Raw genomic sequence first — 23,051 nt, 5'->3', positions numbered from 1 at the left:
AGTATTTCGAAACAGGCTCTATTCTCTGTCTATACAGCCCCTATTTCGAAACAGCTATTTCAAAATAGGTGCTATTCATCTTACAGGCTATGTCTACACTAGCCCCCACCTTTCAAAAGGAGGATGCTAATGAGAAACTTTGGGACATGCTAATGAGGTGCACCATGAATATGCAGAGCCTCATTAGCATAATGGCGGCTGCACAATATTTGAAAGTGCCGATTTCTAATCGCACGTCGCCGGAGTAGATGGGGGCCTTTCAAAACGACCTCCCAGTCCTTGAAAGCCCCTTATTCCTAAAACTAAATAGGAAAAAGGGGCTTTTGAAGTCTGGGGAGTCCTTTCAAAAGGCTTCCATTTACATGGGCGGTGTGAGATTTGAAAGTATTGCTTTTGAATTGTGTGTGGCTGCCATTATGCTAATTAGGCACTGCAAATTCATGGCAGCACCTCATTAGCATCTTCCTAACTTGTTCATTACCATGCCCCTTCCAAAAGGTAGGGACTAGTGTAGACGCAGCCACCCTGTGTGAGCTCCACATAAGTTGCAGACATTAGTGCTCCAAGATTGGTGGATGAAGAACATTTTCTAGAGGATTGTAGATATCATCCCCTTTTCTTGGTGTAGATGTGAATTTTCCAAGATGATAATGTCAGTGATACCACCAGCAATAGAACTGTGGTCTACTGACTGAGGCTGTGCTGTCTACATTGCCTAGGACTAATGTTTGTGTATGTTTATTTTTTTCCAGCAACACTGCATTAGCTCTTATAATTACTGTATGCATGTTTGTGCTACCTGGACCAACAGCTCATACCTAGTCTTCAGCTGACTTGTTCTAGTGCAGCATACCTGTTGCCAGCTCTTTAAAGAAGTAATCTTTCTATCATTTACATTTTTGACCCTTCAATTGTCCCTCACCATTCAAAAGAGGAAACAAAGAATTAGAATATGGAAAACTTCCGTGGAAAATTTCAGTTTGGAAACATCTAAATAGTTGGTTAAAATGGAACATTCGGTGTTCTGACACATATTGAATCATTTAGATTAAACTAACAGAGCAACTGGAGAATATAGTCTTCCCCCACAGAACACTTGTTGAATTCAAGGTAAATGTAAAACTGGTCAGAAAGTCAGCACTGGTTCCAGTGTTTTCTGTGAGTCATAAATTAGGACCAAACTTCAGTCTATTCTGAGAGTTCCTATGCTCCAAGAAGCATGCTGTACCTGATCCATATTTCCGTAATAGTCTTTGCTACAGTACCTGATCATATTTCTCAAAGTAGTGTGGCCTCCCTGAAAACAGTGTCATGGAGATATGTATAGACCAAGAACCTTGAACTGGATCCAGCAGTGCTCTTTCTGGGCAAACTTATAATGTAATGATGGCCTTGTTTGGAGAGTTTGGAGAACTCATTTAACCCTTCTGTGCCATGGTTTCCTCATTTGTAATATTGTGACCAGTCATATACCACTGCAGTGACCTGCCTGAAAAGGTTGTGAGCCTAACTCATGTTTCTGAGGCATTTTCAGATCTTTTGATGGAAAATGTTACAAAAGCATAAAGCACTATTAGGCTACGTCTACACATGTCTACATTTGAATGGCCATTTCGAAGTTTACTAATGAAATGCTGAAATGCATATTCAGCGCTTCATTAGCATGCGGGCAGCCGCGGCGCTTCGAAATTGACGCGGCTTGCCGCCGCGCGTCTCGTCCAGACGGGGCTCCTTTTTGAAAGAACGCCGCCTACTTCAAAGTCCCCTTATTCCTACGAGCAGATGGGAATAAGGGGACTTCGAAGTAGGTGGCGTCCTTTCGAAAAGGAGCCCCGTCTGGACGAGACGCGCGGCGGCAAGCCACGTCAATTTCGAAGCACCATGGCTGCCTGCATGCTAATGAAGCACTGAATATGCATTTCAGCACTTCATTAGTAAACTTCAAAATGGCCATTTGAATGGCCATTTCGAAGTTTGGGGCACGTGTAGGCACGGCCTTATTCTGATGGTGTTGGGATGTAGAGAAATCTCAACTAGAGACTAGGATAAGACCAATAATTGTCTTTCACTTATGGCCCACATGGGATTTCAACTCAAGTCTTTGAAGGTAAAGGTGTAGTTCATCAGTGGAGTCTACTACTAATTAATATACGTGTTGTATTCACAGATGCTTATTATTTTTGTTTTCTTCCTAGAAGTATCGCTATCAAGATGAAGATGCGCTACATGATCATACCTTACCTCGCTTAACCCATGAAGTAAGAGGGCCAGAACTTGTGCACATATCAGAAAAGAACTTATCTCAGATAGAAAATGTCCACGGATACGTCTTACAATCACACATTTCTCCTTTGAAGGTAAGATGCATATTCTTTATGTTTTTGGTCTTGGAACAGGTGAGATCACTGGTCCCCTGGTACTTGTCCCAAGGGCAAGATGCTATTTGAAATGCCTCTGTGCAGTTTTGATTGTTTTGTGGCAGGTCTTCTTCAAGTCTTAGTAAATACAGTAGGGTAACTAACTATTGCTTCACTGGCACAACTTTATATTAGAGCTGTGAGAACTTGCAAAAAGGTAAAAGATTGATCTATGTGTCATCTACAAGAGGTCATCTCCTTTTCTTAAAGAGTCAACCCTGATGCCTTCAAAGGCCAGAGTGCCTCATCCCAACATGGTGCTAATATGGTGATGGTAGTAGGCAAGTTCAGTGTGATGAGGTGAGTGGAGGAGGGCAATAGCCCCAGATCTGTTGAGCTTCTATTTAATGAGTTTTGTGCAATGAGGGATGCAAGGCGGAGAGGAGTTATGCAACATCACTGCTTGTATGCCAATGCTGATTGCCAGTCTTCCTCCAGTTCTGTTAAAGGATCTTTGACTCTGCCCTTTCAGATTTTCTCTTCACTAGACACTTACCCCCACCTTCCACATAAACATGTAAATGTTGTGACAGACCTCTTGACAGTCCCTAAAGGGTCCTGCACTTCCAGGCAGGTCCTTGTGGGCCTCAGAGACACAGGGAGGTCCCCCTCTTTGCCCCGTGTCAAAGTTAGTCTCGAGACTCACATTTTTCTGAATGTATTAGCAGAGCAGCTTTGCTAATAAACAGAGTCGTCTGACAAATTGTGAGTCTCGAGTCAAAGATAGACTTGAGACTCACAATTTGTCACCTGGGACTTCCTGGAGGCCAGGGTCTCCCTTCACTGAGCCATGTTCGTCATAGGTCAGTCTCAATTTGGGGTGGAGGAGGTTCCCTCCTCCTCCTGCCTTGAGCTGCTCCAGCCCTATCCCTGCTGATCAGCCCTGCCAGGGAGAGTGGTGGGGGGAGTCCAGTCCCACCAACTGTCCTGGACTCCGGCTCAGGGACCCTAGACAAGGAGGGAGCCAGTGGAGCTTTTTGCCCCTGCCCAATGACAGCTCTCTTTCCCTGGGCCTCTTCACTCACCAATAACCTCTGGGGTCTTTCCCCCCTGTACCATGCTGCTGTGCTGTGCTTGTTCTGCACTGCGCTGTACTCGGGTCGGGTTGGGTCTGGTCTGGTCTCCACTCTCCACACCTCCAGCCTCATTCTCTCTGGGCACCAGACCCCTCTTTTCCTGCTGCCTGGGGAAAGCCTTTTATAAAAAAGCCTGAAGGCCTTTATTGGTCGCAGGTGCTTCAACTACAGCCTGATGCTGGCTGACCCTTGATGAGCCCCAGATGCCTGTGCCTCCTGCAAGACTGTGTTCTCTGGGAACTTACAGGGGGGACAAAAGGGTTCCCTCCAATGCCCAGAATGTTCTCCCTCCCTCAGGTACCTGTCAGCTGCAGACTGTGATCTGCCACACATGCGCATGTCTTTTGCTGGCTTCTAAACATTGACACTTTCCTGGTCTGTGTCTGTATTTAAACTGTGTCCGTTAAGTGTAAGAAAGATATGGAAGGTCAGAGCAACACATTGAATGGACCCATAGTATTCTGGTTCTCTGACAGAAATGGCTGTCCGCCTCTTGTCCTAAATGTTGTTTCTTAGCCCTGACTCGAATGCCTATTCACCTGTTTCCACATAGGGATCTGAATGCAGGACTAGCATCATCTTGAACTTCTCAACAGAGTAACTCTCTCCTCTTGGTTACAATATTTCTATATTCAGATTAATTCTTTTCATGATTTCTTTCAGAATATCCTCTTCTTTCTCTTCTCCCCCATCCCTGCCAGGTTCTCAGAGATGCTGTGTATACTAAATGTGATGGATTGCTCTCCCTCTCTCTCTCTCTCAAGCCAAGATTGCGATCCATGTGTGTGTGACAGCTGTCATATTGGCTGATAAACTGGAGACCTCCAGAACTACAAGGCTGTCAAGGCTCTGTAGCAGGGGACTATAATAATTCATATGCTTTGTGGATAGGCACAGAGAATGATCTGAAATGGATCACGTGTTTCTAGAGAGGCAATAAATATCTCCTTATCAATGTATGGAGGTGAAGTTGTGACTATTGTATAAATATTTATTTTTGCTCTTATAAGTTGTGGAAACTTTGAAGTATTTCCTTACCAAGTAGAAGTCTAAGAACTGGAGTCTTGATAGAGCCTGTCTGCTGCTATGTTAGGAGCAGGAAACTGCTGACAACTGTAGTTGTATAAATTGGCAGAAGAGTCCTCAGAATTTCTTTCACTGAAAGTTTGGTCATCCTGACTAATTTTTCTGAATGCAGGACAGAACATTTAGTGAAAAGGAAAAAGGTGTAAAAGAAAAATATGTAACACAAACACAAATTCACCACATCCGGGAGGCTTACATTTGACACACAATCAAACTGGAATGCATGAAGCACAGGTGCTATGGTGTTTGCTAGATAAAGGGTAAAATACTTAACTAATAGCCTTAAATCACAATGGGGTCTCTTGCCCCAGAGTGAATGTTTAATTTGAATTATTTGGCTGTTTTTAGTCAAATAAAACAAGTCTTTCATGTGATAAGCTTGGCAAATCATCCTATTTTCTTTTGAATGGAGAACCCTGAATGATATATGCGAAGTATGGGATTGATTTCATTCAGCAGTGAACACAAGAAAGTGGATTTTGTTATCACAGAACCTTTGTCAATTTCTGACAAAGCTGGAAGAACTGAGTTGAGAGGAGGAACTCTCATCTTTGCACCCATTACTTTTGTTATTCTTTTGTGGAAGAAGTCTGCCATGATTATTTGAGCTGAAAATTGCTTCCTGCTGAAATATCCCCATGTGGTTTGTTTGAGTTTGATGTTTAATACTGTGCCTCTGTGCACTTGAGGACAGATTGTCAAAAGAGCTCAGCTCTAGTTTTGGCACCAAAATAAGTAGCCAGATCTGCTATGTGTCCTAATTGTGGCGGTGATGCATTTTTGAAAATCTGTCTGTTATGCAAGAGATTGAATGGAAGCAAAGTTCTATTTGAAAATCTGGTCCCAATTGTAGGTGCTGAACACTCAGAAATTTTGGCATTGAGCCCTGTTGAAAATCTGTCCCCCTAAGTTCCTTGTCAGAAGTAATGAATTCTGTATTGGAACTGCTGCCTACTGCCTTTCATTGGTTAGATTTCATTTAAGTATCTAGGGTCTAGTTTGCTTGAGCTGGCACTTGCTACATGTTGGAAGAAAGTAAAAAAGGCAATTCAAACAGTATGTTGAAATTCATAACTTCCGCACTGCCCTGTAAGGCTACATCTACACTACAGCGATCTGTCGACGGAAGTTACTGTCACAAGAGATCTTCCACTAAAACTTCTGTCAACAGAGTGCATCCACACACAAAACTACAAAGTGGCCAGACTGCCTGGCCTTCTCTTGACAGAATGTCTGACTGGAAGCATAGCAGATAGGGTTGCCTGGTGACACGACAACCGTGTCTGTTGACAGAGCCCCCCAACTCCAACCCCCCGAGCTTCCGCATGGCTTTTTTGTTGACAGATTTTATCTAGAAAAGGTGTTCTGTTGTCTAGGGGGAGAGGCAGAGGGCTGACAACAAAAGTGCCGAGTTCTGTCACCAGTATGTCGATAGAATGCATTTTTAGTGTGAATGTGCTGGGGGTTTTATCAACAAAACACCTGTTTCATCAAAAAACCTCTAGATGTAGCCTAACTCTGCCTTTTTAACGGTACTTCCTTTACGTTTAACAATGTACATAATGTTTTGGGATATGTAACTTAATTATTTTTATATGCCGAAAACAATAAGAAATGCATGATTTGAACAGCTTTTATTTTCCACTCTTTGCAAGGAAAATGTACCTTCAAGTAGCACAAATTTGCTTTCACTGTTTACCATTATGCTCCCATTTCATTGTGTCTCTAGCTCTGCCTCAATTTCTTAACATGAACTTTGCTCCTAGGTTCATCTGTAGAGTGTGTATTCACCTATGTGATGCTATTGATACTGTTAGCTTAAAAACTTAAAAGTGCTAAGGATGCACAGAAATAGTAAAACAAGGACAATATTAAAGGCTGCATGAGCAACTTTAATTCCATTAATGGAGAAGCTTAAAGAAACTTCCACAAACTGTTGCTTTTGAGTACTCACAGTGAAGGAGGCACTTTTACATACTGATATTGTGGAAATATGTTTTGGGTTTAGCAAATTGTTAATTCCCTAGCTTGTATCAGAAAAACGGGAAATGAAAAGGTCTTAGTTGAAAATCCTCCTCTTGTACTTTTCTTCATTTGACACTAGGTGGTGGAATTTGCTGTAAATCCTTTGATCTGGGACAGCAGGTCTTCTGTAACTAGTTATTGAGAAGCTTTTCAGCACAAGGGGTGGGAAGTGCTTGGTTAATAGAATTGTAAGTAATGGTTTGTTCAAGATTTATTGTATATAGTTGCCTTTTGAATCCATTCACTCTTGAGAAATCCTTTAGTTAGAAACATGTTTCACAACTGTAGTCTGGTATCTGAAATTATATATTCTCTTTAACTGAAATACGTCACTTAAAAAAAAATTACCTGGGACAAGACCCAACAGGTATTCATAAAATGAGTGTCAAAGTTAATAAATCTACTTTGATTCTGCCTTTGTCATTTTTCATAAGTGAGTTGCTGATTACAGATTGAAAATCTTTGTGGCATCTTATTTATATGCCTATTTTAGATGCCAGGTTTTCCCAGTTCTACCCTTTACTTCCTGATTTTAAAGCAAGAGCTGATTGTTACCTTCTGGTGGCATTTGAAGCAGAATCGAGTGTCAACTGTTTTTCTTGACAGTCCCACATGCTAGAAGAAGAGGGGAACTACAACCTTAATGCACATATTTTATGGTGCAGGTGTGAGGTACTGTCCTCAATCTTAACGCATGTTTTTGAGTTGCCTGCCTCTGAGGATTGTCCTGGAGTCTCCAGGAATTGAAACTACGTAAATGTCATGTGATGAAAGCACCATCCAAAATTGGCCATCCTACAGCCTTTGAACACAGAGAACCAGGGGACATTTGTGATGATGAAGAAAAGATAAAAAGGGTCCTGACTGGAAGCAGTCCTAGAATTGTGTGTTTGTGAGACTGAGAGTCCTGGAAATAACATAAAGCCAGTGCATATGGGTTGTCTGTAGGAGCAAAAACCTGTGACCTTAGTGGCTGAAGTTATGTGTTCTACTGCATCAGCTGACAGACAGGTGATTCTCAGTGTAGCCAGACAGAGTCTCCCCCTTACAAGCCAGCTTGCTCGTTGCCCCCCCCCACTGAGGAGCACACAGGGCACGGAAATGGCTGCTGACAGCACAGTCTTTGATGCCCTCATTGAGGCCCAGATATGCTGGCTTATCGTGACCCTGAGAAGCAGAAAGTACAGCTAGAAGGCTAACAGGCCAGACTGTCAACAAGAGGGGGGGGGACCCTCAGAAATCACCCCAGCTGGCATTGATCAATATGATGCACACACACAATCACCCAGAAGGGGACGTGCCCCGCCCGCACAAAAGAATGTCCTGTACTCCTAAATTGTTTATCTCTTGCCTTACAAGTGCAAACTAAGTAGAAATGCCCTTGTAACAAACTGGAGTCACAAAGACAGACCAGTATGATCTGGCACCATAGATAAGAAAGAGAATACGTAACCCAAAAGGGGGTATAAAAGATGGGTCCAGCAGAACTCTAACTTTGAGTGCATTCCACCAACTTCCTGCTGGTCGGGTCAGGTGATTGCCTCCCGAGGTCCACTACTGGGGATGCCCAACCTCGTATTCGTCTTTCCGCGGAATTGAGTGACCGATCCGGCTTGGCTACGCTGGTATCGAGAGACGCAGAGAGGGTAAGATACACCCATGCTAGGTCGCTGACTTTTTTTGTGCCCAGCTAAAGAATTAGAGCTCTGTAACTAGATGTCATCGTGCCAAGATATCATTGTGTTAGATGGTAACTGATATCTTTGTATTGGATTGTAACGTAACTTGTTAACACCTGTACTTTGCTAGCATATAAGAAGTAAACAATAGCCTTTTGTAACCGCACGCTTATAACTGTAGCTTAAATAAACTTGTAACTAGTTAAGCTCTGAGCCTAACCATTTTGTTAACCCTTTTGTCACTGCAACACAGCCGGCACAACAAAAGAACTTTAACCGTTTGGTTACTACAGCCTGGCCGTGGGTGAGTGTGCTAGGAGCTGCCTGCTCTAACAGTAAAAAACTGGGTTGCTTAGGACCCAGGGGAGTACCTCACCGCACATTACCTGGCCACCAGCTAACACTCAGCTAAGGGCATAGAACAGAGACTTCACTCTCCCTTGTCAGTGGTCTCAGTGCCTTCGGGGTTACAACAGGGACAGAGAAAATGAGCCTCAAGCTGTGAATTTGAGGAACAGCAACCTAGTGACAGGCCAGCTGCTTCTCATGAAGTTAGAAATAAGAGATGGGATGTTGCAGCTACTAGCAAAGTCAGTTCTCCTGTACACCAGGCAACCTACTCCGATTCCATTGCCTGCTTTCCCTTTGTGGTGGTAATAGGTAGAGCCTTGCTGTGAGGCTGGAATCCTGCAGTATAGCAGGAACAGGTAAGAGTGGGTATTGTGGGGTAGGACAGGAGCATGATTAAAAATAGTCTTGCTCAGGGCTATACTTTTGGGTTTCCTGTCCCTTACTCCTTAGAACCTGCTACTATCACCAGGGAAGAGGCAGTATCATGTGGCAGTAATTATTCTGGGCCTTTTCACAAATACCTGACCTGCTTCACTGCTTTCATTCACCATAGTAAGATGCACGTAGTGATTTCCCAAAACCACCTTAACAGCTAAAGGCAGAAAATCTCCTAGTAAAACCCAGGGCTTGCCTAGTTTCTTGTTCAGATGTCAGTTTTGTTTGCTGTAGAGCATTTCATTGGAATATGAGCTCATTTTCACCCTGTGAAATCTGTTGCTTGGATAAATGGGTACAGATCTGGTAAATTAATCACTGTGCTAAAGTGTATCTTATGATTGTCGCATGTTGCATAATGAAAAATTCTGACAGAAAATGCAGGGAAAGGATAGCATAGGAAATGTTTTCATTTAACAGGAATCATTCTTTCTCTTCTGTATAGTAACAGAGAGGAAGCCGTGCTAGTCTATACACTATCAAAACAAAAAGCAGTCAAGTAGCACTTTAAAAACTAGCAAAATAGTTTATTAGGTGAGCTTTCGTGGGACAGACCCACTTCTTCAGACCATAGCCAGACCAGAACAGACTCAATATTGGACACTAACTTTTGCTCTAGTCCTTAAATGACACGGGTGCATGAGGGAGAGCATTTTCATTAATGGAATTGCAACTGTGGGCAACCTTCTAGGAGATTGAAGTGATTCCAACTCCGGTCCCGTCCAAGTCTAAGTGCAAGTCCAACCTCTGTAATAATGAAAAAGGGCCTTAACAGGAGTTCTGACTGCTCAGAATCTCAGAATTCCAAAGCGTGGGCGGGGGGATTCCTGTGAAGACCTTTGAGGTAGCTCAGATTGTGCCAAATTGCCTTTGCAATCAGGATTCAAACTTCTTCAAGGACTAAACTAGCAACTATAAGACTAATGGAGGCAATATAGAAGATAAATGGGAGATTTGTGCATGGCTGAATAAATTAGCTGCATATGGTCCAATCTGGTGTCCGTTTCTGTGTCTTCAAACAAATTTTAGTCAAAAGTTTCTCAAGTGATTATCTATCTCTCTGTGAGTCAAGTGATGGATTAGCAGAGTACCAGTAGTCTCCATAATAAGGTCTTGGATCTCTGTCCTGATACTGTCTTAGTTTTGTATTTTGTTTTTCCTTTCCTTTTTTAGATAGAGTCATTGACAAAGCACTGCTTTTGACACATCTTGGAATCTGTATCTGCATTCGTTGAATATTCACATTTTGCTTAATTAAATAGGATACAAGGCATTTTATAAGTTTGACTGTACCAGTCTCCTTTCAAGTCCTGCTGTACTAGGGTTAGGTGTATACCATTAATCTGTATCTTTGACCTATTGCTTTAAATATAAAAATTCAAATTTTATTTTAAACCCCCACACATTGGTTAAGCCTGTTTTTACTTTTCTTCACAGAAGTAGCTCAGATGTTTTAAATTCTGTTCCAAGGCGAGACAAACAGCTAGCTAGTAAATCAAATCAATAGTATGATGAATAAAACCTTTCTCACTTAATTACCTTAATGTGGGTCGGAGTATTTCCAAGTTTTGCTAACCCTGTTTTATTAATTCTTTGAGCAGAGCAATATAGAAAATGGTGCTAAATCTTGATGTCCTTGTCCTGCTGAAGAATAGCTGGTATTTCCATTAACATTTCTGATGTAGCCCCTAGTTCCATGCATTTGATTTTTGTTCTGGGCTATTAAATAATGTCATCTGCTATGATTTATGTTGTGTAGACAGTGTCTTGTTATCTTTCCAACTTCTGCCAGAGTTTTAAAAAGAAGCCTAATAAAATTGCTTCTGTCAGTGGGTAATTTAATTGGCGAAACTTTAGCAATTTAACGTAAACCACAGGAATTGTAGCTTGTTTTTGTACAAAATAAATGATAGCTTATGATGAGCAATAGCAAGGCAAATTCTGACAGTTTCAGAACACTACTAACCCATCATATATTGTAAGATTTGCCTGGAGAACTGATAAAAGAAGTTTTATTTTCATCTCTGAGGAAAATACTTTCAGGCTGTGGACACTGTTCATTTTATAAATGGCCTTCCAAGTATTAAAGGTCTTTTCATATATTTATCTGAACATACAGTTTCAGATGATTTGTTTTTTCTGGGTACTATATTTATTAGGGCTAATTAGCTTTGCTACTTTATTGTTTTGTCAGATATTTGATTTCTCTTTTTAAATCTGTGCCCTAGGACTTTCTTTATTGTTGATATTTAGTCTTTCCTCTCTCTGCCTATGCTTATTTGCTATAGAATTTTGTACAAAGCTATCACTGTAGAATTTCTATTAGCTTTTTTTTTTTTTTTTTGTAATTCACTGAACGGTTCTTTATTTTGTAAAAGTTAGTCATGTGACTGCATATGGAGTGCAGAATATTTAGGGAATATATTACATGAGTAACATACTAGCTGGAATACATAAAATACATCTGTTGAACATCCCTTTATTCCTTTTTTAATGGATGGGAACTGTTACAAACATCAAACTTGTATGTTCCTTCAATTCCCTATTTGTATCTCAGAGTAGCATTGCTAGCAAAAGGGTATTTATACATCACAGAGGCTGGCTTTCTGAATGGTCAGGCACCCAAACTCTTGAAACAGGATCTGCAGAGGAGAATGAGCCAACCCAAATCCTCCTGTGGATGGTAGTTTGGTTAAGGAGCTCAGTGGAAATTATCTCAGGAACACCTGATCAGGAGCCTAGAACAGAGAGAGGTACCTCAGGAATGGGTAGGGGTTGTTGGTGGAAAGAGTTTGCCAGAGGAGCTGGGTATAAAGCTATTCTCACTTGTGTCTTCCTGAAGAAGAATGTGTATTGGGGAGAGAAAGAGCTCTTAAGATATGCACTCACACATACACAGCCCTGTAGAGAAGATAGACTACTAAGCTTTCTTAGCAGGGAGAGACCGAAACCATAAGTTATCAATAGAGACTCCAGTGCTCCAAGAAGTGGAGAATGCTGGGGACTTAAAGCAGAGGGCTTGTTTATATTACCTGTTGGGTAGTTGGTTTAAATAAACTAGACTGATTGAAGACCATTGCTCGCTCAGTGCAAGTCTCATTGAAAGTCTACTAGGGGAAAATGAGATAGCCATTGGCAATCTGGTGTGGAACTTTTGTGTCATGTCTCTATTACCTTATAATATATAATACTGGTACTTTCCTTCATTGTGAAATACTTTGAAATCTGGTTATATAAAAGCTATACAATAGCCAGGTATTTTGGGGCAAATTGGAACATGACAAATTTTTCTCCAGTGAGTCAGCTACCCCTACTGTCATTTGTTTCCCTGAATAAGAATGTAGAAATGATCTCCCAGGGTCCTGGGCTACATAGTCTCTAGAGGTCCCTTCCAGTCCTATGATTCTGTGGTCTTTTCAGAGCTCTTCTACTATAGAGACTTTATCAGTCTGTGTGTTGTACTGAAAAGCTGTGCACCAATAAGTCATGGTCATAAGCAGAGATCCTAGAAATCCTTTTGCCATGGAATAATATGGAATTTGCATTTTTAGAGTTTTTTAGGTCTTTGCATTTTGTGAAACAAGCAAAAACATACACAGTAGGACCCCATTTATCTTAGCCTCCACTATCCAGCACTCCATATTTACTGAACCACTTGCTGTCCAGGGCTGAATCCCTGAGCTCCACTACTATTAGCCTTCGGTGGCTGGTGGTTTGATTAATGTGGAGAGCTGGACAATGGAGGTTTGGAAAAATGGGGCTTGTCTGTATATCAATAAAATATTGTGTTCAACAGATACACATAAGTAGATATATATTTTGGCTAGGGAAACTAGTTCAGCATTTCAATTTAACTGCAGATAACTATGGATTTTTATTTTTACCAAGAGATTTTTGAGTCTTTATGTCATGGAAAACTAGGATCCTGGGCCATAAGAGTACACTTACAATTTTTCATCAATAGAATACATTTATACCTTCATAAATAAGACCTGTATACCAAAAATGTTCTGTAATTTCCCAAAGAAAAATACAGTTTGAGGAAAGGATAGAACAAATTATAACAAACCACAATTCCAGTGATTTGTGAGGGACAACACAACTGCCTCTAATAGGTAAAAGCCAGGTTGTTTACTCAAACTTAATTGAGAATGTACTGCTCAATATTTTTTCTTCTTTTGTTTCCATGTACTACCTCATCAACCTTCTACTTCTTGTGATGCTTACTTTAATCACACAGTTGCAAAAAAACCAGATGAAGCTCGGACTACAATTGTCATCATTTAGTTCTTAAAAACAAAGGAAATCTACATTTGAGCTTCAAGATATTCTTTAGCTGGCTAGTGTACAAAAGTGAATTTCATAATCCATCCAGATAATTATTGCAGGCATTATTCTGCTAGACCTGATTGTTGTGGATATTGCTCACTTGCATTTCTTGAAATGCTTCTCAAGATGTGAATTTCACAAAGGCTTCAAAAACTAGACAATTGCCCCATGTAGTTGGGCTCCTAAAATATATCACGTATGTAACTAATCACCTGTCCATTAGGGCATGAATTGGTGTCCTCAGCCACTTAAAAACACCCATGGCAGACATCATACTTTTATCAAGAGACAGCCGAAGAAGAGAAAAAAAGATAACTTATTGCTGCATCTGGTAGAATAGTAGTAAACAATATACATCATGAATGTCAGTATACTTGTTAACTAACTAGAAAAATTATCTAGAACACATTTCTGGTTGCTGTGTTTAGTGCATCTGCATCCTCAGCACCCTCCTTTATAGCAGCGATACTTGGACCCTGTATGCCCGCCAGGAAAAGAGGCTGAACGTCTTCCACTTGCGCTGTCTCAGGTGCATCCTTGGAATATCATGGAAGGACAGAGTGACCAACACTGCCGTCCTCGAGCAAGCTGGAATCCCAACCATGCACACCCTCCTCAGGCAGTGTCGGCTCCGCTGACTTGGCCACATCCACAGGATGAATGATGGAAAAATTCCAAAAGACATCCTGTATGGTGAGCTAGCCTCTGGCAAAAGACCTCCCGGATGCCCCCAGTTGCGCTACAAAGATGTCTGCAAGAGAGACCTCAAAGAGGTAGACATCGAGCTGGAGAGTTGGGAAGAACTAGCAGACGACCGCAGCAGATGGAGGCAGGGGTTACACAAGGGCCTTCAGAAGGGCGAGATGAGGATCAGACAGCTAGCAGAGGAGAAGCGAGTGCACAGAAAGCACACTAACGACTTGCCAGACACCCACCATATCTGCAAGAGATGCAGCAAGGACTGTCACTCTCGTGTGGGTCTTCATAGTCACAGTAGACGCTGTAAATGAAGTCCTCAATTGAAACTATAAAGGGCGCAATCCATAGTCTATGCAGACTGAAGGATGCCTACTACTACTACTACTTCTACTACTGCTTAGTGTATAAAGGTTAGCTTATGGGGTTATATACAGCATGTTTAACTAGCAACAAAGAGAATGTCATGTAAAGCTCACATAGAGGTCAGAGTAGGGAGATTAAAGTCATGTTTGCACATCTGCTCAAAAATTAGAAATAATTCAGCAGCTTGAAAGCATGAGTAAAGTACAGTAGAAGTTTGTGTATACATTCATTGTGTATAGAAGTATATATAATGCCTTAAATAAAGTGCTAAATTATAATGCAATAATACATGAAGACAACCATCACTATACATGTAAGTGAAAATTTAGTGTTGTGTGGTTTGTTCAAATTGCCAACTACATTTTGTATGAAAATTTCTGACCAGTAGTATACCCTCTGTTAACCAAAATTTTTGATTAACCAGAATCCCCCGTTCTCTGACATTTCCAGATAAACGGTATGCTGTATTTGACATGCACTGATCACATAGCATAATTATGGAATAATACTTTACCATCGGTAGAGCTTGTTGAGAATCACAACGTGTGTATCATAACTTTGACATGCTGGTGAAATTAATCTGATGATGTCTTTGTCAAGTGTTGTAGTAGTTGGTTAGCTCTACTCTTTCCTGGGACTTTACTTTTTCCTCCCCTTCCTTTCTCCGCTATATTCCACTCTTTTTCCCCCGCCTTTTTGCTATGTTAAGTGATGATTCATTCTTTTCCAAGTTGCCTTGAATGGCCCATTTCTGCCCTCCTCCTATGACCCATCTTACTTTGCCTCACCATTACCCTGACTCATAGCTACTGGTGTATCCACACTCAGATCTTGCAGATCATGGCAAGTTTATTAGCTATCTAACACTGGTAAACCAGCTAGCCAGAGATAGACAGACCGTCCCTCACCCACCCACACATGCCCCTCCCCTCTAGTTCTAGTTGTTTAGAATAACTGTACTCTACGCATCCCTTCACATTCTGGCTGATACAAGATGATATTTCTGCTTGTCTCTCCTGTTGCTCTTCCACTCCCACAAACCACAACAAAGTAAACGACCTCAAACTTCCCAGTGTCACAGCTTTATCCTGGAAAAAATGGTAGCTCTGAACAGCAGCAGAGACAAGAGTTGGCAGAAACAAGCAAACAGTTCCTTACTGGTTGTTTTGTGCTTGGAAGGTATCTCTTACACTGGGAAGGGTTAGAAATTAATGGCATTTGCTAAGTAAAGTTTCCTACCAGTTGTGATTGGACTTGCCAAGGTCTGTCACTAGTATTTATAATAAGCACATGTGCTATACTTTAGCTTTGAATTTGGAAAATCTTCAGTGGTTGACATTTGTGATTTCAAACTTAAAATAATCACTACAACTTGTTAATTGACTTAATAAAACACTTCTCACTGATGGCACTAAGGCAAAAAGGGTGACAGTGATGTTGTTTTCTACCCACAAACAAATTTCCACTTTGAAGTCTGTCATAAATCATGACTTTGATCAATAGGTAATCAGCTGTCACCCAGAAAGCCAAATTACTTAATGATGGTAAATGGTGCAAGGTGATAAAGTGATGTTAATTAGTGGGAAGTGGCCAGAATAATACAAAATTAGCCAAGGGTGTGCAAGTAGGGGAATTTGCAGTGAGCAGGTTTCGAAAACCACATTCTCCTCTGATTCTAAGGCTTAAACTACTTCTGTTCTTTCTAGCAGTTTTTGTAAATGGTTGGTGCTCTTTTGGGGGCAAAAGTCTTATACATATCTGAGCTGAATTAATGGTTGTGGCTGAAGCCTCTCTTCCTCAATTTAAAATCTGAATTTACTTTGAATAGGTAATGTGTGTAATTATACTTCCTTCTCTGTGGAGCCTTACTAATCTTACAGAATCCTTGAAATGCCAGTGTTCTTCTATTGATGGAATTGAAAAGGCATGGTGCTTGTTGACAAGTTTTATTCTGCAAACATAATTTGTGACTAGTAAGATTCATCATGAAAGAGCTTCTGAAAACCAGGTGTAAGGTGTGTTGAGAAGGGAACCCCATAACAATGTGTCCACTTGTCAAAATTTTGAACATAGTGGTTAAAGCAGAGGGACTGGTGGTTGAGAGGACTGGATTTTATTTCTGCTTTGTCACCCTGTCCTCACTATCCTGTGAAATGAACTGTTTCAGTGTGTGCCTCAGCAATAAAGCAGAGTATTGTGGGGTTAAACATTGCTCAGTACATTTCTCAACAGCTGAGATTTAAATCCTGCTGAAACCATGTTGAGTACAGCTTGTTCTTGTCTCCACTGTGTTTTGCTAGATCCAGTCCTGACATTCATGGCTACAGTGGGTTTCCTAAGTTAAATGAGGACTTTGTAACCTGGGACAAATCACATAACTTCCTCCTGCCTCCATTCCTCAATGTGAAGAATGGCATAAAAATTCTTTTCTTACCAACCTGTTTTGAGCTGCTTTGGTGAAAGGTGTTAAATACAAAGCACTGCTGTTGGTACATCTATCCTATTTTGAATGTTGGGTTTCCTTTAGTCTTTAAACAGCTAGTCATTTCCGGATTGTCATTCTCATGAACTCTTGGTGAGGAGGGGCATGTTTAAGGGAAGTACACCTTTCGTTTGAAGAGACCCCCAGCAAAACAGTCTTTCATGCTATAGCTGCAAATGAGTGGAATAAAGATAGATTTACCTGCCAGACCAGAATGCCAATAGCAATGTGTATTTAATAACTTGCCATAAATTTTAGGATTCATTTAATATAAATGCACTGTCACAATTTGATAAGAGGAAGGTTTTAAAGTTTGACACCATCTTTTGCTGCCCTGCTTTCTTATTACGATGGATTGAATCAGTGATACAGTTTCTGGGCCACATTAGCCGTGTCTACACGTGCACGCTACTTCGAAGTAGCGGCACTAACTTTGAAATAGCGCCCGTCACGGCTACACGTGTTGGGCGCTATTTCGATGTTAACATCGACGTTAAGCGGCGAGACGTCGAAACCGCTAACCCCATGAGGGGATAGGAATAGCGCCCTACTTCGACATTCAACGTCGAAGTAGGGACCGTGTAGTCATTGCGCGTCCCGCAACATCGAAATTGTGGGGTCCTCCATGGTGGCCATCAGCTGAGGGGTTGAGAGACGCTCTCTCTCCAGCCCCTGCGGGGCTTTATGGTCACCGTGTGCAGTAGCCCTTAGCCCAGGGCTTCTGGCTGCTGCTGCTGCAGCTGGGGATCCATGCTGCATGCACAGGGTCTGCAACCAGTTGTCGGCTCTGTGGATCTTGTATTATTTAGTGCAACTGTGTCTGGGAGGGGCCCTTTAAGGGAGCAGCTTGCTGTTGAGTCCGCCCTGTGACCTTGTCTGCAGCTGTGCCTGGCACCCTTATTTCGATGTGTGTTACTGTGGTGTGTAGACGTTCCCTCGCTGCGCCTATTTCGATGTTGGGCTGAGCCTTATATATAGCCTTCGATTATAGCGCCTCTAAGCCACTTGCCTTAGGTGCTGAGGCCCCTGGGTTCCCGAAGTATAGAAAATGGGTACTCCTTAGCTTCCTCCCTTAGCAGCCTTTAATGACTGACTATGCCAGACTTGTTCAGAGAGCTTTGTTGGTACAACTTCTTCCCATCCACCCCCCAATGATTATTTGTATTGCAGTTGAACCTTGAGTCTGTATTGTTGATCTGGGTTTCAATGTGATAAGTGCTGTACAAATGCATTGCAGGGCTCAAAATGCTGCAGAGCACAATTTATCACAGCAAAGTTCCACTAAGTTTGGTAGGGATAAAATAATAGGGCTTGATAGACAGATAGAAATTAACCTAAATCCCTTTAACATGACCTTCCCTAGTAAATTCTTTCCACAGGTTATTTTGAACTTTCCTATAGAATTCTAGAGCTGGGATAAGATTTTCTGTTCGGGTTTGTAGGATGTTTGTTTAAAAAAAAAAAAAAAAAGAAAAGAAAAAAGAAAACCCATATAGAAAGACAATCTTTTAATGTTAAATCGTACAGGATCTTTTGCATAAAGGATGTGCTGATCCTGTGCATCTGCAATGTACAAATATAAATCATTGTGATAAGGAATTGGAAGTAAATTGAAGAAAGCACCAAGAATCCAGCCCCTTTTGAAAGAGAGGAATCATTAGGTTATTCATTACCAAAGATCAACCCTTAGCTAATGTGATATTTAATTCATAGCATTCGTTTAATTCTGTACTTGTGTTGCTCTGGCTAGGTGAATGTAAGCTATAGCTTCCAGCAGGTAGGCTTTTCAACACAATCTGCATGACGCTGCCTACCAGCAATTTATTTTCTTACTGTTTTATTATTGCGTGGCGTCTGGGTTAAGTATTCTGGTGCAATCAGACTGAACAAACTACTGGCAGGTAGTGGTGGAGGAAGGTGAGTTGCTGGGTATGTGTAATTTAATTACACAGGCCATGCAAAATCATACCACAGCATCTCTGGGTTTGTAATGACATTTGAATCAATAATTAAAAACACTTCATTTTAATAAAATGAGAAATGGCTCATTACATAGAGTAAGAGGGGAATAAACAATATGACTAAATTTGAGGTTAAAATCCAGAATTCAGTGGAGTGCTCGTAATCTAGTCATTAGATTGTCATTTCCCTAGTTCAGTGCTCTATCTACTGTCTGTTCCAGAGTATGGCATGACTTTGTATTTATTTTGGAAGGGCATACTTTAAAACCATATCTTGCCAACACAGTTCTCTCCCAACCCCTCATTCTGAAAGTGCATTGCGATCATTAGATGGGTTTACATAACATGTTTATTGTAAAATATAAACTTTATAAAAGTGGCAAAAGATCAAGTCTAATGGGAATGGACTTTATTTTAAAAGCTATGGATGTTATTAGTGGTGCTGGTGTTTCTCGCATTTGAATTAGTAATGTTGGAATATAGATTCCTTGATCACAAGGACATAGGGACCATCTAGTCTGATCTCCTATATAATGGGCCCTAAAATTTCCCCTGAATAATTGCAGGAGCAAATCTTTTTGGAAGAATATTATTCAATCTTGATTGAAAAAAATGTCTGTGACTGAAAATCCACTGCATGTCTTAGAAAGTTGTCTCGATAGTTAATTACTCTTATATTTTAATAGTAAGTCTTATTTCTAATTTGACTTTATCCAGCTGCAACTTCTAGCTATTGGTTCATATTATCCACTTTTATATGTAGATGCAATCTGTCAACAGAAGTTTTGTAAGATCATCTCTTGCGACAGTTACTTCTGTAGATGGATGCTTCTAGTGTAGGTGCAGCCTTTGATTTATATTTTCTAATCGTTATATAATTCTTCTCTGGACCATCCAATTTAGCAACCACCTTCAGCGGCTAATACCAGAGCTGACACAGTATTCTGTCAGTGGTCACATTGATGCCAAATACAGAGACAAAATAACCTCCCTCCTCCTCTTCCTACCCCCATTCCCCAATGTGTAGAATGGAATAAAAATTTCCTGTCCTCATATTGTGTTTTGAGCAAATTGCATTAGATCTTACTACTGAATAACTCCGAGAGTTCATGTTCAGCTAATTGTCCACCATGACTCCCTCATCTTTTTTTTTTCCCAAGCTACAACCTGTAATTATGGCCTCTATGAATTGTTCCTTGATCTATATGTTTAAATTTAACCATATTAAAATGCATATGGTTTGCTGGGACATCTGGGCACAATGAGTCTGGAAGATATGTTTTCTTTGTCCCAAGTCATTAATAAAAAATGTTAAATTGCACAGGGCCAAGAACCCCTGTGGACCCTCACTGGAAATGCTCCTTTTAGATGTTGTTTCCCTGTGTGATATTTTGGAGACTTATTAGTATTACGTCTTCTAATGCATTTAATGGGTGTCAGGTTAATTTTATGTCTTCCTTTTTTTTTCTTTAAATAAAATGTCATGTGGTACCAAGTAAAATACCTTACAGAAGTCTAATTATATTACATAACATGATTCCCTTTATCAATCAAACTTTTACTGTTTCCACATGTCTGTAATTACTATGGACATTTCGTTTGCCCTTTTAAAATATGAGGCACAATGCTGTGTTTCTTAAAATCTTCTGGAGCTCCACTGGTGTTCCACAATGTACTGAAAGTCTAATCTTTTTGGGCGTCTAAAACTGTTTACCATTTCCAAATTATCACACATTTTTTCTGATTAAGTTTTTTCTCTGAGCTGACTTCGTTCATGATCATTTTCACTTTTGTGAAAGTTGTCCCCTTTAAAGCATCAGGTATATATGCCACCAGTTTGGATTTGAATCTGTGTCCACAGTATAATTGTGATAGAGTTCTGATAGAGTTCATCATTGATGAACAAGTTGAACAGGATCGGTCCCAGGACCGACCCCTGGGGAACACCACTAGTTACCCTCCTCCATTGTGAAAATTTACCATTTATTCCCACCCTTTGTTTTCTGTCTTTTAACCAATTCCCGATCCATGAAAGGTAATGCATGTTGGAAAAAATAACCCAAATTACACGTACTACATGATGGGGTCAAATTTAGCTACGACAGATCAGGAAAGGGATCTTGGAGTTATAGTGGATAGTTCTCTGAAGACATCCACACAGTGTGCAGCGGCAGTTAGTAAGGCAAATAGGATGTTAGGAATTATTAAAAAAGGGATCGATAATAAGACAAAAGATATCATACTTCCCCTATATAAAACTATGGTACGCCCACATCTTGAGTACTGCGTGCAGATGTGGTCTCCTCACCTCAAAAAAGATATATTGGCATTAGAAAAGGTTCAGAAAAGGGCGACTAAGATGATTAGGGGCTTGGAAAGGGTCCCATATGGGGAGAGGCTAGAGAGACTGGGACTTTTCAGTTTGGAAAAGAGGCGATTGAGGGGCGATATGATAGAGGTATATAAAATCATGAATGGTGTGGAGAAAGTGAATATAGAAAAATTATTTACCTTTTCCCATAATACAGGAACTAGGGGACACCAAATGAAATTGATGGGTAGTAGGTTCAAAACTAATAAAAGGAAATTTTTCTTCACACAGCGCACAGTCAACCTGTGGAACTCCTTGCCCGAGGAGGCTGTGAAGGCCAGGACTCTATTAGGGTTTAAAAAACAGCTTGATAAATTTTTGCAGGTTAGGTCCATAAATGGCTATTAGCCAGGGATAAAGTATGGTGCCCTAGCCTTCAGAACAAGGGCAGGAGATGGATGGCAGGAGATAAATCACTTGATCATTGTCTTCTGTTCTCCTTCTCTGGGGCACCTGGCATTGGCCACCGTCGGCAGATGGGATGCTGGGCTCGATGGACCTTTGGTCTGACCCAGTATGGCCATTCTTATGTTCTTATGTTCTTATGATCATGTACATCTAAGTTATTAATTCTCTGCTCTTTGAATATGTCCTGATTGAGTCTTCTGTAGAATTCTCCTGTGCTGGATGCAGTGTTTTTCCAGAAGTAAGAATTAGTTCAGGTAACTTCCATGCATTTGGATGTTTACCTGAGGCACAGGGGCTCCCCTGCAGCTCTTCCTTTCCATTGCTGGCAGCACAGTGGTGCATGCTGAGGAGGCAAACCCAAGCCTCTCCTTTCAGTGGCAGAGTTATAGGGAGTAACAGCTTAAAAAATGAGAGAGGTTGTGGGAGGGAGTTTCTCCTCTGCCCCAGGCAACCCTTTCCTAGCACTTCTCACAGCCCATCCAATACAGCAGCTCACTTTTCTTCCCACTTTCGTGGCACCTTTTTCATTCTTGCTTGAACTTCAGGAACAATTGTTGCACCAAGATACAATATACTTGGCAGCTGTACAAACATTGTTTTTTCTTCATACACGCCAGTGTTCACTTCAGGGAAATGAGGTTTATTCTGAAGCTTGGTAAACTAAACTAAGGAGCCTTCCCAATCACTTGTGGGTAGTGTGGGCTGCTAGCAATATGATAAACATTGTATTACACTTGTAATGACTTATTCTCCTGCTGTGAATTGTTCTCCATAGTCCATCACTAGTTATTCTAGAACACTGAAGGAAGCAAATGTGCACTGCAGTTTTTTCAATAACACTGGAAGGTATTAAGTCTTTCAAGTCCATGATTTCTGTGTGCTTGGAAGAACAGTCTACTGTGACTACGTAATATCCTCTTGGATTTGCATAAATCTGCAGATAGTTGTTTCTTTCCAGCGTCTCTCTTTTAGGGGTATTTTGTACACTGTACTGTTCAGCATTCTCTTGGGCTGCTTTGTACTGGATCTTCTTTAAAATGTCTCTAAAATAATCAAATCCTCCAACTTCTTCCATCATGGCTACCACACTAGCTGTGAAATTTTGTTGGTCTTTGATCAAGCGCATTCAGGATGCATAGCTTCTCTCTTTGTCATTTGTTTCTGTAGTGAATGGCCCATGAAGTTCTACGTACCATCAGGGCTTGTCAGGGCTGTGTTAGGATCACTTCAGCTCTAAAGAGATTGAAGGTGACTGCAAGTCCCTTCGGAAGCTTGGTTTCCATCAGTGTCTCTCAACCTTCCTGGACAACTGCATCACTTTCAGGAGTCTGTATTGATTTGCATACCACCAAGTTTCAATTGACTTGAA

At 41.0% G+C, this 23,051-nt stretch overlaps 1 protein-coding gene across 5 annotated transcripts in view; it reads left to right on the top strand.

Annotated features, from left to right (window-relative positions):
- The window catches only part of DLG2 (discs large MAGUK scaffold protein 2), a 1,656,639-nt gene that overhangs the window by 789,255 nt on the left and 844,333 nt on the right, over positions 1–23,051 (top strand). For all 5 annotated transcript variants that reach the window (XM_074983573.1, XM_074983537.1, XM_074983550.1 and 2 more), the window contains one exon: positions 2,196–2,357. In XM_074983573.1, coding sequence (XP_074839674.1) covers positions 2,196–2,357 — 162 coding nt within the window. The remainder of the gene's footprint in view (positions 1–2,195; positions 2,358–23,051) is intronic.

This window comes from Carettochelys insculpta, chromosome 1, assembly GCF_033958435.1.
Source record: "Carettochelys insculpta isolate YL-2023 chromosome 1, ASM3395843v1, whole genome shotgun sequence".
In the NCBI taxonomy this organism is placed as follows: domain Eukaryota; kingdom Metazoa; phylum Chordata; order Testudines; family Carettochelyidae; genus Carettochelys; species Carettochelys insculpta.
This window is presented reverse-complemented; position numbering and strand designations above follow the sequence as displayed.